Here is a 17,729-nt window from a genome sequence, read left to right on the forward strand (position 1 = left end):
TGGAAGAAAGTAGATGTCACTCCTATCTTCAGTAAGGGAGAGGACACCAGGCAGGTAGCAAATGAAAAAGAGCACTCACTGTCTGTAGCAAAGCATGCTCTGATCACAACAAAGCATGCTAAGTCTAGAAATTAACCTATTACTTTAATGGTGGTAAATTATGTTCCACGTTATACTGAAGAAATAGAGAAAGAGTACACTGAAATGTTTTTAGCACACATACATTGCCCATTAGCAGTTTAGAAGTGGAAGTCAATACAAATCTAGTACAGTCTAGTCCAAACCTAATTCCTTACTTAATGCTCTGGTCTTAGCTACACCCTTCAAAAGAAGGGAAGAGTCATCTTGACCTACTCTTGCTCTCTCCCTCCTCATGTTAACTATACACAGTTTAAACATGCACAGACCAATTACACCTACAGTCAGTGCAAATGCCCCACAAAATAGGTATATTAATTTCAACAATGCAAACAGATGAAGGAGATACTCGGAGATGTTTTGTGCTGACTTCAGTTTCTGCACTGGTGGTTTAAGAATTTTCAATCTACTAAGTAGTTGTTTTTAACTGACAGAATGCGGTGAGAGGATTAAAAGTGAAGGACAGACAAGCAACTTATCGTGGTTCTTAGGTGGATGCTTTGAACATTTACATTCAAAAGTGAGAAATCATGTAGTTATCCAGATTACCTTGATGCCTTCCAACACGGGTGCTGTATCTATCAGTGTCTCTGAGTGCACTGCCACATCTGCCCTTGCCAGTTCTTTTTCAGTATCCACAGCCACCTGGACTTTTTTAGCTTGCAGAGCTTCAAGATCTACTGCTGGTTCCACCTCTTTCTAAATTTGAAACAGTCATTAAGTTTCAATTAAAAAAAAAACAAACCAAACCATTCTCTGTATTAGCATCAGTAAAGAATGACTTCTCAAAATAGAAACAGTTGCCAAAGTAGACACACACATTTTTATGAGATGTTAAAAAACTGCAACATAGTGAGTGGGTTTCACATTAATATACCCGCTTGCACCCAAAGAACTACATTCTGTGAGCTCCAGGCTTAATTCACCAGTAAAGGAGGTCAGCAGTTTTTATAGTCATATATTATACAATAACATTATAGGATTAATGACACATAGAGCCAAAGATAAGAACATTTAAAGTATGCGATGCAGAAAAGAAAACAAAAACCAAACAAAACACAACCTTTGCTAGAGAAAAAGAAGTCTTCTCTTACTACTCTAATTAAGAAGAAAGACACATAAGACGAAGCCAACATTTCACAGTAAACCCTTCTGTGTTGCAGTCACTTTTAATGTTCTCCCACATCTTCCATATGTGGATTTAAAGTCCACTTTCTTGCAGGGAACACCCAGAGCAGAGGTAATAACTCATAACATGTTAGTTTTTACATTACTGACATTTACTTTTCAATAGTTGCGAGCAGAACTTACCACAGCTGCAACTTCAAGCGTTTCTTTGGCTTTCTCTGCAGCTTCAGACAATCTTTCCATCTCTTTTTCTTCATTTTCTTTTCTGATGGCTTCCTCTTCCTGAAGCGTTGCTTCCAGACGGACTTTGTTATCTATTTTTTCACCTTCAACTTCTGCCACTTTCACTTGGGTCTCTTTGGCCTAAAAATAACAGAAGTCTAATAAAAGTGTGTCTGTGTATATATATATATATATGTCTGTGTGATTTAAGAAGTTTAGATATTCTTACTGAGGTAGGTAGTACAGGTATGCTAATGAATCAGGTCGAAACCCCCAAATGTTACCCAATTTTTGCATTTCTCAGGAAAAGATGACTCTCTTTCTTGAGAAAGTTTTCTGAACAAAGTTTCTGTTTCTGGTGGAATCATGAACTTTTCACCCTGAAATCATACATGTTCTTCGTTCTCTTTCTCTCAAGACTACCAATAATTTGATAATTTCTCTCTCTACATAACAAAATCATATATTTTCATGGATTAATGTCTTTATCTGGCCCAGAGCATTCATGGTATTTATGTAAGTAAAATGTGTATTCCAAACCTTTTTATGTTATTACTGTCTGCTGTCATGCAATCTACTATTGCCTTGTATTTGCTTTATTCTCATACCCCTCCACACATAACACAATTTCTTCTGCATTTGAAGGTCACTCAAACCTAACCATGGTTTACTTTTTCATGGAAAAGAAAGGAACCAAGAAGAACATCTACTTCTCTGAATGGATTTTCAGTGATGACACTGAAAGCTTGTGCACATACTGTGCACATCAATACTTACAACACTATCTGGTAGTGTCTGAAGTGTTGTTTTGAGCTGATCAGCTGGAGAAAGGGTATCTGGAAGATACATGGCTCTGGATAAAATAAGCAATGAAGTAGGGATTTCCTGGTTCAAGTGCAGATCTAACCACTATAAATGCAAAACAGAAAACAAATCTTCAACTTTGGGATTTTTTCTTTTTTACAGACAAAGTCAAGCACACACAAAAAAAGTATACAAAATTTTTTAACCACTACTTTTCAGTCAATATCCTAGAACAGGAACTACAGCCTATAACCAGAATTACAGCAATTGCACTGAAATATAGGAAGAAATATTTTGTTTGAACAAGTATTTCAAGTAATATTCAATGAGTGTTTGAAAAAATGGTTTGTTTCACATACATATGAGAATCACAGAATGTTTTGGGTTGGAAGGAACCTTAAAGATCATCCATCTAGTTCCAACCCCTTTGCCCCTTTTACTCAAAGCCCCATCCATTTGTAACACCTCCAGGGTTGGGGAGTCTACAACATCTCTGGGTAACTTGTTCCAGTGCCTCACCACTCTCATAGAAAAGAATTTCTTTCTAATACCTAATCTAAATCTGCCCTCCTTCAGCTTAAGGGGATTCCTTCTTGTCCTGTTACTGCATGCCCTTGTGAAAAGTCCCATCTCCAGCTTCCCTGTAAGCCCTTCTTAGGTTCTGGAAAGTGCTATAAGGTGTGCCCAGAGCTTCCTCTTCTCCAGGCTAAACAACTCCAACTCTCTTAGCCTGTCTTCATAGCAGAGGTGTTCCAGCCCTGTGATGACTTAGTGCCTCTCCTCTGGACCTGTTCCAACACATCTTCCTCTAAACCAGGCAACAGCAAAAGACAAAGAACTGATTTACTTGGCAAAAATTTCTTTACAGAGCAATACAAACAATTAACAAGACAAACTTCTGAAACTGAAAACATATACTGGTTATGTTTAAGTATCCATTTGCATCGTCAAAATGTCATGGCCCAGTCAAAAGGCAGAAACTCACAGCTACTACATTCTTACAATTTATGCATGATAAAAGCCTGTTAAGAAGAAAGACTCTTTTAATCAAGCCTTTAACGAGAACAGAATTAAAATGACTTCTCAGAATCAGAAGAAAAATCAGAGCTAGCAACTGCAACTAGGCCTATATATTCAGTCTTGCAAAACTATACCTGTTTAAGCTGATCCTTGAGACGCTGCTCTGTCACACCAAGAGCTCTCATCCCTCGGGCACGACAAGCTGCCTGCAGCTCTTTAACAGTCAGGGTATCAACTCCTTCTTCAGCAATCATCTGCACAATGCATAAAGTCAACTTCAGTACATAACAGCTCAAAACTCAGGCACCACCATCACTGCACACACAATTCGTGTTTTACAATGGCCACTAGAGGCTGCTGCGGTAACACAGAACAGCCTCCACTGTTCAAACACCTCCATAATGGCCACGTCAATCTCCAAGCCGATATTTCTATCAGCTCCCTTACAAATTACACTTTCATAGAAACGTTTTTCTTTGTAATAGAATTACTTTCATTGCGATTAATGGTAGATTAAAAAAAGGTCAGGTTTTCCGTTACAAATAAGGGCACCCAATTTTAAGCTCTTCGAGCCTTTTCGTTTTAAGTTACCTCAAAAAATAAGACAATTACAACAAAAAAAGACAAATACCTAGGAAAACAAACATACATATCTCCACACACTGTCACTACTCTTATGTGCCAAAATTATCATCCAGTGCCTATTCAGAATGACTCACCTTGTCATCTGCTTTTATGCTTCTCAACCTCATGGTCAGCTGGAAGCGGAGAAAGTTATTTGTCCCAATTGACTGAAGTTCCAACAATTTACAAAGTGCCACCAGTTGTGGCCTGGTCAGATTGTCCAGTGTCAACTCATCTTCAAACAGTTTAGAGAACCTTAAGATCTCCTCATTGCTGGGTCTTTCACCAGTTTCCCTGATCTGTAGGAAAAAAACAAACACACGCAAAGCTTTTCAGAGCAGGTGTTAAGGTTGGGCATTACTTTGAATAAAACATTCTCCTCATTTGTCAAACACTTTGCATCAATTTTGGGATAGGCAAAAGAATTGATGGTGTCACAGTTTCCAACAACGCTGCATAATACCTCAAAATCTTTGTATTATATACATCTGAGTGAATACAAAGTTGCTAGAGAAGTCACCCTGACAAATATTCTTTCTGGTACAACACAATAAATACAGAAGCACATTAAAAGCATCATCCTGTGAAGACATAGTGAGAAGTACATCCAATGGCAAAAATTTTGCAACACTGCTGTCCCTATGAATCACTGAATAGGACACTTACCTACCTACTTCTCTCCACAAGCACATTTGTTACAATATTGTTTGGCTTTCAGTTCCTAGCTGTTCTGCAACACCCCAGTGCAAATGTTCTTGTACTCGAAGTTATTCCGAAGTATAAACCACTATTTGGGACAGGACTCTGCATCCTTCATACTGGAAGGTTCTATGTAACTAGTTGTACAAATGCAAAGTTAAGCTTTTCAGTGATGTCTGGCCAAAGGGCACTTCACAGTCATTAAATCCAATTACAGGAAGCAGAAATAACAGTTCAAAGAAGCAGGAGAAAAATCATTCCCTAGTCTCATCAGGTCATAGTAAAGCATTATCACCTGTATAGATGTTGATTTTTCTATTTAAAGGATACCACTGAAAGCTTATTAGTGACATCATGGCATCAAAAATCTACAGTCTGAAAACCTAACATTATCTATACAGACTGATGTATTATGCCTAACTTTTTTACTAGCAAACTGAAATATTTTAGTAAACGGTTACCAAGAGCACAGGAAAAGGTAAAAACTTGGAAGACAAGATGGCCTCGAGTCCATTAACCTCCAGGATACTTGTGTAGCAGACAAACCAACTCAGAGAAAGGAAGGTCAAAGGCCTTGTTCCACTTCACTGGTGCCTTCACTATGGGAGCCAAAAATGGCACTTTATAAATATAGGAAGTATTTTCTTCCTTGTTTAAAGATGAAGAGCCAACCATGTGTTTCTTAAGAGTACAAACTGAAGCTTTCTAGTACACCACTAGCTAGAAAGCAACATGGGGAAATTCTGGAATTCTGCAGCAAATATGCTAAGCCTATAATCAATGGTTCTTGCAGTATCAAATACTTCAACACAGAAGAAGCTGTAAAAGAACAGCAAAAAGGTGGGAAACATTTAAGCTTCATCTTGCTCTGACATTTATTATGTGGTACAGTGAAATGAGATCAATGAATTTTGTCTCCACGGCACAAATGAGAAATACAACGCTGTAAAAAGCACACCCACACACAAGAAATGCGGGGCTTGAAACTTCTTTTTTAGTCATCAGAGGAACTTGGGACTTCCTCCAGCAAACGTGGAGTGAAACATCATTTATTTCCACAGAAATTAACGGCCAAACACAAATTCTCAGTAGCAGTTCTTTCAGAAGAAAACAAAATGTTCCAAACATGAAGCACGGCAGTGGCACATTCCCAGGGTCTGCAGGGCCAGTGCTTCAGCCACTGACTGCTATAACTAACTACTTACAATGTTCTGCAGATTAAAAATAACAGAAACAGGTAATTGCATAGAAGCTTCAAAGTACATGGACTTTGCAAGCAGCTGCTGACTGGTAAAATTTGCCACTACGATGATGTGTGGTAACCCACGCAGCACTGTCAACATCATCTCATTACCCCACACTTCAGAACTTCATTCTTACCCCTGACAAGTAGGACAATCTTAAGCTGACTTGTAAAGTTCAGGTCTGAAATCCCCAGGTTTATGTGCCTTTTTCTGTGCAAATACACGCACTGCCCAAAGGAGGGGACCACAGCCCTACTTTCAACAAGGCACCAGTGATGTTGTTGGCTCCATCTCTTATTCAACAGCCCCACAATTAAGAGAAATTAAAAGTGTGAGTGGACTGAGACAAATCCTACCCTGAGAAGATTTAAGAAGGTATTTTTATCACCAGGGAATTTTCTACCCTTACCTACAGTTTGGTGAAAGGAACCACTGTCAAACCTAAAGACCATCAATACAGGAGGCAGACGTCTGACACTGTCTCTCTGCCAGCAACTGATTGTGAACAGAAAAATTTTGCACCAAACACAACAACAACATTACAGCTAAACCCCAGACTATATAACATTATAGTCAGTGACCAAAAGGATTTCAGCAGCATGGCAACTGTGTATTTAAAAACTGTTTCTAGAAGCAGAATTAGATCTGACCAAAAAAAAAATTTACTGTCTTCCCCCACGAAGTTTTAATTAGTTAATTAGGAAATAACTCCCTTCTCCCAGTTTTCTTACCCAAGGTTAAAAAAAAGGTCAAAAACTACACAAGTAACCACTGAGCACACAATGTTTCATGCTAGAATTAACTTGTTAACAAAATAAGAGAACAAGAAGCAAATGAGCACAAATACACTGCTTCTAGAATAAGAGAGCAAAAGCACCAGCTAAAACACCAAAGAACAGTAAAACTTTATCACACTGAAGTATTACTCACAAAAAAGACATTTATTGTAAAAAAACTTCTACATCCTGCTTCTTCAAGTCCAACAGGATAAAGGCATCTGACAATTACCACAGACCAAATAAAACACCAAGCCATTTTTCTGTAGCAAGAGTAAACACATTTTTAATTTTTTTTACCTTTTGAAAGAACGTTGAAAAATCTTTTGCCACATTTCCCTTGGCTGCTTTATTTTTTAATGCCATCTCCTCAATGGTGTCTTGAAGGAATTTAGCCAATTCAAGCTTTACTCTCAATTCTTTCTTCAACCTTTCCTCCTGTTAAGAAAATATTTGGTTTTAAAAGTTCCTTCCAGAAACATGTGCACAGAATATCACTTCTTCTGGCCTCAGATAAGTCATGTGAAGTACTTCTGGACTTCTGCTGTAATACATACATCCCAAGAGGGCATTCACTCTTAGCAAATATCTCCAAATTACTTTGAAAAATAGGTTCCAAGCTCCATGAGGCATGAGATGCAATGCCAGGAGTGGCCTCTCCTGCTAAAACTAACATGCACTCTCTAAACTAGCAACAAAAAGATTGAAACTAAAAAACTGCTTTGAGTAGTTCCCAAGCCTTGTATCCAGCACAGAAATCCTACATCTCATCCAAAGAGAATTTATCACAGAATTAGACATGAGTGGTTACTTAGATCCAAATACACAATCATGATTGATTATATCTGTGACTGACTGGGAGCTCCCTATGTACAAACCTCATGGAAGCTTTTTGTACACTGAAAGTGAGAACTTGTGGGGGCTTTTTGGTGGGATTTCTAATTCTGATAAAACTTAACTAAAAGAAATAAACTCAAACCAAAAAATGCATAAGAAGCTGTTTTAAATATTAAGTATACATATGAAAAACCATGTATCAAGAATAAAGACTACAAATGTTACAATGTCTATTTTAATACAAGTCAGGAAAATTAAGCCTCAGAGCTTTCATTTCTGAACTGAAAATGGAGATGGGGATAGCAGAAAAGACACGAGAGGCTCAGAGCCCTGATAGCTCAGCACCTGCACATATAAACAGGTAAACCAGGATGGCACTGGTTCATTATTATATGTTAAACAGCAAGATCTTCAACACAAGATAAGGAAGATAAAAGCGTTACCCTAACACTGAAAAAACCCCCCAAACCTACTTTCTAGACTTTTTCTGATTTCTTTACCAAGAAGATTTCTAATTTTTTCAAAAAATATTACTGGATTATAAATTCAGACCTGCTTACCTTTTTAGACTTTGTCTCAAATGTAGAGGGAAGCATATTAGGGAACAACTTAAGAGCTACTGGAAGCAAAAATTCCATAAATGGGACAACAAGAAAAACCAAGAAAGGGACCAGACGGAAAAGATCGGCACATATTCGAAGGAACTAGAAGGGAAAAAAAAAGAAATGTATTGATAAGCTAAAATTTAAATATTTATTTTAAAAATACATGATATGATCATCCAATTATCACTTAGGCTCACATATATATATTTGGTGTGAAGAAAATTTAAAATAACACAGAAAAAGGATGTGACAAAGCCAGTTTTTAGTATGTTTTTCTTCAAGTTGCTATATACTACAGAGTTTCAGGAGTTTTCAACACTATAGAAAGTATTTCAAAAGCCTCACTGTGTCTCAATAGGATTATTGAACAAGTATCTCATTTAAACCTCTTAAAAGCACCTGAAAACAGGAGGTGGTCATTTGTTGTCATTAAAGCTGCTTAACTCCTTTTATGCATCTTTATTTGTGCTCCACCACTTCTTACATGCATGAGCTACTATGGACTAAGTAATCAAGAACAAAATGAAAGATCCCTCCCCCTGTGCCTTATAACAATTGTAATGTACATTTAAATCCAGGGTAATGAGCCCAGCTTGGTAGCTTCTTTTTTTTTTTTTTTTTAAATCACTGCTTTTCTAGAGCAGTAATCCTCTGAAGCAGGCCAAGCCATTGGTTGCTGAATCTTCAGCTGCATGAAATACTGTCCTTGTGATTTCTGTACACTCACAAATATGTATAATTAGGCTGCACAGTCGATAATCAAATCTTTCAGTAATTGTTGAAAGCTTAAGAACTCAGTTTATATTAGGGAGTGCAGATATTGCTTGATTCTACTTCATTTTACAACACATATAACTGGTTGTTGGGAATACTGTCCGTTCCTAAATCAGAGACCAAAGGCCAGATGTGCACTATGGCACAGTACTGCCACAGCAGATGTCATTCAACATCAGGATTTGATAAACACAGCTATGAGTGGTAAAAACTGGCAACCTAAATGCTATTACAAAACCAAACACATGCTTCCCCCTCTCACCCCTTCCTGCAGCTCAAAGCAATCGAGGGGAACAGCAGTAACAACCAGCACAGACCTCACGTGCCTAGGACTGATTTGCTCGAATATAAAACCTGTAAAACTTCATTCAAAATTTTCTTAGCATAAAACCAGACAGAACCTTAAATACTGTATGAGGAATGCACATGCTATACAGATTCAAAGTGCCACTTTTTTTTTTTTTGTTTCATTTTTATACATATAAAAAAATTCAGTTTCCCAGAAGGGATGCTTTGGTCCATTGTTTAGAGGCTGAAGGATTTTCCCATTCATTCCAACAATAGAAGGCAAACGACTACCAGGGAGTTAAAAAAAAAAAAAGAAAAAAAAAGAAAGTTTGGAGGAAAATTTTAAACCTCAGAAGAGCAAGTTCCAAAAAAACACACCTCAAAATTTTCTAGAGTACAGAGTTCCTATTTTAACCCAGTCTCTATTTTCAGTCGTATTTCTACAAAATCCATATCCAAGGAAGCAGTTTTACCACCGGATTAAGCTGCCCTAATGCTAACCTGAGACAAGGGTTAAAGAGCCATGAAGGTGCACTAGCAGTCACACCACTGATCCAGGTAAAACTGGCCCATAAATACATAAACAGACAAGTGAAAAAGGATCACTACAAACCAAAGAGGAGAGCTGGGGGCAGGGGGTGTTGCAAAACTTGATTAAAGCACCAAGCAGAATCAGCTTTTTTTTTCCACAGCAGCACTGTCCTGGATCATCTTACATAAATCATGGAACTGCACTCGGCTAACTCAAGGAAAACAGCTTTACACAGGAACCTAATACAATGGTGTAGGATTACACACACCTTATTTGGCAGCACAGCAAGAAAACCTTGTGACTACCTTGTATCTGCTGCTACAGCTCACGGATTTCACTTTTCCCCCCTCTGCATAGCTTGAAGAGTTTGTAAAGCTGGCAGACCTGCCACAAACTCCATAGTGTTTGCCACCTCACTTCCATGTCCTGAACCATCCTGCTGCAGGAACCAGCACTAGAGCCATTAGTTTTTAACAGCCAGTATCATATTTTGCATGTTTTACTTCTTCCTGCCCTCTCTCCTAAGTGTAGGTATGTGACTCTGTTTAATCCAAACCCTGCCAGCAATTGTACCAGCAGAATTTAGGAACTGACTTTTAGTTTACATAAGCAATAGCTCCCTTTGCATTAGCCATGCTGCAAATGCTTGTTCATGTGGTTAGATGACTTGGATATCCTTCCATTATTGCCTCCAAAGAGGAAGGAAAGGGCAGGCAGAAATAACTCATTTGTCAGTCTGCATGAAGATAAAATTTCTCTAGGACTGTCAGTTCATGTGCAGCTTAATACATTTAAGGCAGTATTACTTCAATTTTTTAAAGTTCAGGAGCAACTTTTGCAAAGTTTTAGGGAATTTGGCATCAAAATTTTAAGACTTCTTCCAGTCAGTCAGTATACTATGATTTAAGGTTGAATTGATAAAAAGAAATTAACTGTGTTAAAACAAACTTGAAATAAGGTTTAAAAAAACACCATAGATAAAGGGTTTTGTTTAGCTGCAAGATGGCTTTGCTTTTCACTGATGCTGGGTTCTAAGTCTATCATGCCTTCATTCCAGAGATAGGATGTCCTCTTCCTCCACCAAATAAAGAAAACACAAAACCTAAACTGAGAAACTAACATCACTGCAGTTCTTAAAACTATTTTCTCTACATCTCCTACACCAGATTACATGCATATACATTCACACAAACACACGTCATTAGGTAAGAGACAGGCTACATCAGTGTAAACACCAATTCATATCTGCAAACAAAAACATTTCTGTTTTATTTAAAACAAGAAAAATTGAACATCCACACACAGAAACAAAACAAATCCAGAAAGGCCAAATGCCAGATCACTACTTAAATATGAGAAAGATAGATCTATGATCAAAGGGCAATCAAATTAATCAGTCCACCTACTGATGGAATATTACTGCTGTTTGTATAATTTCCCAGAAGTATATCACAGCAAACACAAGACAGGCAGGAAAATCAATGGTTCCAATCCACCCTCTGGAGAATTTCTGATTCTGTTTGAAACCATGAATTAATTTGTCTCACTTGGCTTTCCAAGTTTCCCAAAGCTCTCAGTAAGCCAGCACAAGCCAGAACTGCTGCTTCACAAAGTCCTGCAGTCCTCACCTTCCCCTGTCCTCAGTTACTCCTTCTTGGCACCACATAATCCCCTCTCACGTCAGCACACACTGTTATATTTATTGCTGAGCAACGTCTCAGCTGGATCAGCTGCCAAGCATATTCCTGCACCAGCATAAGGAAGGCCTCAAAAATAAGGAGCATGAAAATGCTGAGACCATCAACCAGTGCTGTTCTCGGAAAGAGACCACAGGTACTCACAGCTAAAAACTGCTACACGTGCATGTAACAATTTTTGCTATTTGTTTCACCTCGTGAATATAGGAAAAAACCTTTGCATACCGCATTAGGATGTGATGGGTTCTAATTACACATCAAAATGTTCACATGTGTACCTAATTTTATCAGCAAATTACGAAAACAATGAGCAAATATTCATGTTTTTTATCATTTAGCGGGAGTTTTGAGGGCAGAGATGTGACCCTAACACTTTGTGTGTGCAAGTGCACAAACTGCAGAGCACCAGACTGTGCCCATGAGCAGCACTGCTCACTCCTCCTGCAGACCACATACACTTTTTGCTCTCCAGCATTTCTTCCAGCACATCTTTTTCTCAGCAACAGTTGAAACGCTTTTTCTGTATTTAAAAAAAGGCAGGAAGGCAGACTTGAATTTTTAATCTGTATAATAAACTGCTTAAACATCTTGTCCTTTAAAACAGTAAAATGAGAACTATCAAATCAGCATGTTGCATATTTTGCTGATGAATGGCTGAAGTTGAATATCAATGCATTCTTAAAGCAAAAAAAGGAATTAACTACACCAGTTTATTATTTTACAGTCTTTTCATATATGAGCTCACATCAAATGCTTTTAAATATCCATATAACTTTTTATTCTAATTGAATAAGCTTCCATTTACTTCATCCAGAACCTGAAATTACTATTGAAATGCATGTATGTTATTCAAATTTGAAAGCACTCATATTTTGCATCTCCCTTTTCTTTAAAATTATCAGTTTCCTTTTTGCAGTTTCATACATGTAAGCTATATGTCATGAAGAAAACAAATGTATCTGGACTAAAATTATTTCAGATATATTTATAACTGAGATAGTACAATATCAGTCATGAATTTCAGCCTGCTGCTTTAATCCTGTTCAAAAAAAAAAACCAAACCACCAAGCAAGCAACAAACCAGAAATAGAACTGGCACAAATCCAACCTTTACTAGAAGTGTTTTCCCTCTGCTTTTCCAGCTGGAGTGAAAAAGCAGAGAAAGTGACCATATACAGAGACTTAGCACATGGATGGGAACTTGAGAACAAACCACAACTGCTGCCCACATGACAAAACAGAAGAATCCTCTGCTGTTCCAACTAGAAAATACCAAATTTATCTTCAATAACAGGGAACACAACTGAAATGTTTTGGAGCAAAAATATCCCAAAAATTTTAGTGTCCACATAGTGAGCAGGAGGGAAACACACCTAGCAGTTTTAATTCTAGGAACAGAAGACAACAGAAAGAACTAACTCAGTTCAAATAAAATGGAGGAAATCACTGAGGACACTCAAGTGAAACTGGTGTTTATTCAGTACCTGTCTCCGTTCTCGACGAGACAAAGTGTTTCCGTGCAGGATTCTCCAGAGCATCCGTGCAGCTATTTTGGTGTCAATCCACAGTAACCGAAAACCATGGTAATAGTGCTTCAGTTCATCCATAACCCTCTGTCCCAGAGATTTTTTCACAACTTCCACTTCTGTTGGACTGTACACAGGACCTCCTTCTTCCAGCTTCTTGTTTTTGTCCTTTAAGGACTTCAGTGACTTTTCAACTATGGAGTCATCTTGAAGGGGACGTGAAGAATGCCACCATCTAACTGGGAGATACTGGGGACCTAAAACACCCAGGGTTGCTAGTGGCGTCCATGAGCCAGAAGAGCTCATAAGAGTAAAGTATATTTGTCCAGATCCTTTAGTCCAACAACAGAAATGATCTTTTTTGGAGTATGTGTAAACAGGAGGGACACCAGTGCAATATTTAAAGTGTGCGGTCCTTCAAAAGAAAATGCATTCGATAATTAGCAACAGATCATAAGCTACTTTTATATATATATATAAAATATACACTTGTATAGTCATATATATTTATATATTATAAAATGCATCATTTGAAAAATATCTACAACATATTTATGAAAAACAATGCAAACTTTTGTCTCTTAAGATCAATGTCTATACCTGAAAAGAACAAGTGGTTTTACTTCATGACAAAAAAAAAATAATCTGCAGGGAATTTTACATTAAACAACTTTGAAAAGGTAGTTTATTTTACTCCAATTAAAGAGTAGCCATCAGATGTACTTTATATTTAGAAAGCTACATTTGAAAATTATTCTGCAAATTCATAAGTAACATAGAGACCCTTTTACTACTTCTCCTGTTTGAGCAAAACACTTGAGAAAAAGAAACAGAATTTGTAGACTTGGGATAGGTGCTGAGTCAGAGGAAGAGAATTAGTATCAGAGAAATCCGATTTCATTAGAGTTCCTCTCTTACTATCTCCATGCATTTAGTTTTCGTTTTTCAGTGGAAACTTTTGCAAAAAATTCCATCATGGTACTGATCTGGGGCATAGAAAACCAGCACCTTGTTCAAAATTTTGTTCTTTTCTTTAATTAAATGTAGACTGAAGTTAGCAGGGAAGCACTGCCCAAACACCCCAAAAGCTCCTGTTACACACAGAAGAACTACTCCTTATACCCAAGTAGAACTCTACACACTTTTACAAAAAGACAGGACAAAAATAAAATAGTAGATAAAATATTTTATACAAATGAGTTCCATATGGTGTCCCTCAAATTGAAATGCCAGCATTGAGTCATCTACAGGACAGAAATGATTGGGGTGTTTCTTCATGGAGCCACTGTACTAACAAAACAAAATCAGAATGTGATCTTTGTCTTCAGTCAATGAACAGAAAATAGGAGGAAATGGCTCTGTAGGTCTGAATAACATTTTAAGAAAAAAAAAAGAAGTCTATTGAATGCTTGTAAGTATTAACCTCCTTCCCTCAATTTTCAGGCAGAAGCACTTTTTAAACTTAATTATCACATGTTCCAATGGATTTTAAATTCCTTTAATGGTTTTGTCTATTTAATGTTATTCAAAAAGAGCTTTGAACAAAAAAAAAAAAAAAGACGGAAATTATTACTTTTTAAAGAGACATTATTATTTTCCAGTTTAAACTAAAGTTTTAAACACCTAACCATTGAATGGTCAGACAACTGCCAAAACAGACACAGTTACACAAAACAGTCTCTTGATCAGCTGGGAAAGTACATATTTGCACAGATATTAACTGATGAGAATGACAGGTCTCTTAAGAAAATAAAGTACATATTCAAAACCAGATTAAAACATTTGCATAAATCAATCCAGCCTGACTCTAAGGCACTTCCCAAAAGCAGAGCTCCAGGCCTACAGACCAAGTTCCACCTACATACATCGACACTCTTCTGCATGGAGAGAGGAAGGGAGCTCTGCCAGCAGAACTGGTTCTGATTCTGCAGAGAAAAAAAAAAATTTGCAAGAAATGTGCCTCTCTGAACATATTTTCACAAGCAGGAGGTCAGAGAGACTTCTATCCTAGTCTGTCCTCAGTATTTGTAATAGTAGATTCCCCTGCTTTCAGATCTGGGTCATGTGGGGTGCAGGCACTAGTTTGTTTTATTTTAAGCAGCCACCTTACATTAACAGTAATTTTTGTTAAAAAAAACCCCAACAAAACAAACAAAACAAAAAACCCAAACAAATTACAAAATAAATAAATAAATAAATAAAATTGTTTGATGTGGAAGGGACCTTAAAGAGCATCCAATTCCAAACCCCCTGCTATGGGCAGGGACACCTTCCACTACATCAGGTCGCTCACAGCCCCATCCAGTCTGTCCTTGAGCAGTTCCAGGGATGGGGCATCCACAGTTTCTCTGGGCAACCTGTGTCAGGGCCTCACCACCATACAGCAAAGAATTTATTATGTCTAATCTAATCCTACCTACTCTGCTTCATTTTAAAGCCATTTCCCCTTGTCCTGTCCCTCCATGCCCTTGACAAAAGTCACTCTTCACCTCTCTGTAAGCCCCTTTAGATACTGGAAGGCCTTCCCAAGCCTTCTCTTCTCCAGGTTGAACAATCCCAATCCTCTCAGTCTGTCTTCACATGAGAGGTGCTCCAGCCCACAGGCTTAAAATCATAAGTTTCCAAATTTCCAAGAGAGAGGTCTTATAAGACTTACACTAAAAGTCTTTACGAAAAAGTACATAGATATTTGGAAATGCTTCATGTATTTTTAAAAAAATAACCACAATTAATTCTACAGCAGGTGATATAGAACTAACATGTCTGAAAAAGAATTAGTTTGTTTTGCATTAAAGGGTTGTATCTAGAGACACATCCTTATGTTGAAATGGAAACTCAGGAAATCGAAGAACAGTCACTGTGCCCTGGTCAGTTTGACTATAAATGAACTACAGAACACATATTTTAATATTCTAAGGAGAGGGATTAGGAAATTCATGTCCACAAGTATGCCTTGTGAGCCAAGCCAGGAACAGAGAATGGATTCTGCCAACATTCAACTCCTTAAGCTCCATAAGGGCACACAACAGCTGGATTCATTTTCAGAAGAGGACACCATCACCCAAGGCTGTAACATATAATAAAGTACTTTCTCTGGTTTCACAGAGATACAAATCAAATGATTTACATTCCCAAGTGTCAGCTATGATTTTCAAACTAGCTGTGATTCAATGTTACAGTACTCCACAGAGAAAGCATGCGGGAAACTCATCACATCCCGTTATGACACCTGGAATCACCCAAGAAAAATATTAATATTCTACTGCTTTCACATCAGAAGTGAAACAAAAAGGGAGGAAGTGGGTGGAAAAAGGAAGATCTCAGTTTCCTTCTCCCACACACAACCAAGCAGGTGAAGAGAGTAATACTCAGACTTCCTTTAATCTGTCAATAACACAAGCTGAAGCTAATATTTTAGCACTTGGTCTAGATTTAAATCTACGCTCTACAACACTACACTAACTGATTTTTTGTACAGTTTTGAGTTCAGAAAAACGTTCATATTTACTCACATCTTGTTTGCCAGCCTCAGAGACGTACAGCTAAGACACGCCCGATCTCCCAAGTTACCTAGAAAAAACACCAAAAATTAGCACTAATTCTGAAATTCAGCATGACATTTATTTACACACTGAGTTGCACACAAGCACATGATTTACAAGACCAACCTTTACATAGGAATGGCTACTACTGAAAGCACAAAGATGCAGCTTAACAGCAACTTCCCTATGCACTGTTTGTCAGCACATTCGCACTTTGGATGTTGCCAACACGGAATTCTGGTTTGCTTTTGACAGTAGGCATGTGAAGTACTGAAGCCCAAATACCTCACCCTGTTCCAACAGAAGTCAAAGCACATGCCTTGTTTTTATTTCTCTCAATCTGTAACCCCAATTTACAGCACAAAAAAGAGAAAACAGGTGGGAAGCAATTCTGCAAGGCAGATGAGATGTTCAAACAAACTGCCTGTGCACATCTGTGGATGTGTGAGGTACTGCTTGCTCTTGTTCAGTCACCTGAAGACACGTTTCCAAGTCCCTCAGGCAAGTGACTATATTGCAGAAAAACTTCACTGAAAGCAAATGTAATTTTTTAATAGCTCCGTGACAACACAGGATTAGATGATCCAAATGGAGCACTTGCCAAGCATTTAGGATGAAAATAGCTTTTTGTTTGTTTTAAGCAAAACAACAAATAAAACGTGAGTAGGAACTTAAACACACTTCATTAGAGAAGTGAAACCACATCACTTCAACACATTGCTGTCCATTTTGATTACACCTGGTGAAAACAGCTCTACTCTGTGATCTCTCTGCAAAGGATACAAATTGTCTTGAAGGGCGAGGACCTGACCCAAAGCATATGAAAAGTTAGCTTTCCAGAAAAAGCCATGTTCCTCAAAATGAATTTTATTTAAAATGCTAACTCAGAATCAATCCTAATAATAGCTAATGAAGTCCACAAGCAGGACTGACACCTATATACAGGCATCTTCTATCCAGGTACAGAGACAAGCAGCATCCACTCTGGAAATAAACTGAGGAGAGACCATGAAATGATAAATCATTTCACAGGCTTCAATAAAGGGCCATGCTTCAAAGCCTTCCAACCATGGAAGAAGCATCAGCAACATGAAATGCTAGTGGCTGTAAAGAACCTACAATCAGTGAAAACCATCCCTGAAATCACTGGAATTAATCTCCCTAAAGAGACTTTAAAAAAATAAATCTTGTATCAACACCTAGCTACAATAACTCAACAGGTAGTTGAGTTATACCAACTGCAAAAAGATTTCTGGACAAATTACAGGAAAAT

General features: G+C 37.7%; 1 protein-coding gene across 2 annotated transcripts in view; it reads right to left on the minus strand.

Annotated features, from left to right (window-relative positions):
- Positions 1-17,729, minus strand: part of LETM1 (leucine zipper and EF-hand containing transmembrane protein 1) — a 31,234-nt gene that overhangs the window by 10,500 nt on the left and 3,005 nt on the right. The window contains exons 2-10 of one of the 2 annotated variants that reach the window (XM_027662657.1): positions 16,427-16,484; positions 12,873-13,329; positions 8,053-8,196; positions 6,956-7,093; positions 4,032-4,235; positions 3,447-3,566; positions 2,266-2,397; positions 1,450-1,629; positions 688-837 (exon numbers count right to left, since the gene is read on the minus strand). In XM_027662657.1, coding sequence (XP_027518458.1) covers positions 688-837; positions 1,450-1,629; positions 2,266-2,397; positions 3,447-3,566; positions 4,032-4,235; positions 6,956-7,093; positions 8,053-8,196; positions 12,873-13,329; positions 16,427-16,484 — 1,583 coding nt within the window. Of the gene's footprint in view, positions 1-687; positions 838-1,449; positions 1,630-2,265; positions 2,398-3,446; positions 3,567-4,031; positions 4,236-6,955; positions 7,094-8,052; positions 8,197-12,872; positions 13,330-16,426; positions 16,485-17,729 lie in introns of those variants that run through there. The other variant, XM_027662658.1, reaches the window with a different exon arrangement.

Source organism: Corapipo altera, unplaced genomic scaffold, assembly GCF_003945725.1.
Source record: "Corapipo altera isolate COAL_440 unplaced genomic scaffold, ASM394572v1 95, whole genome shotgun sequence".
Classification (NCBI taxonomy): Eukaryota; Metazoa; Chordata; class Aves; order Passeriformes; family Pipridae; genus Corapipo; species Corapipo altera.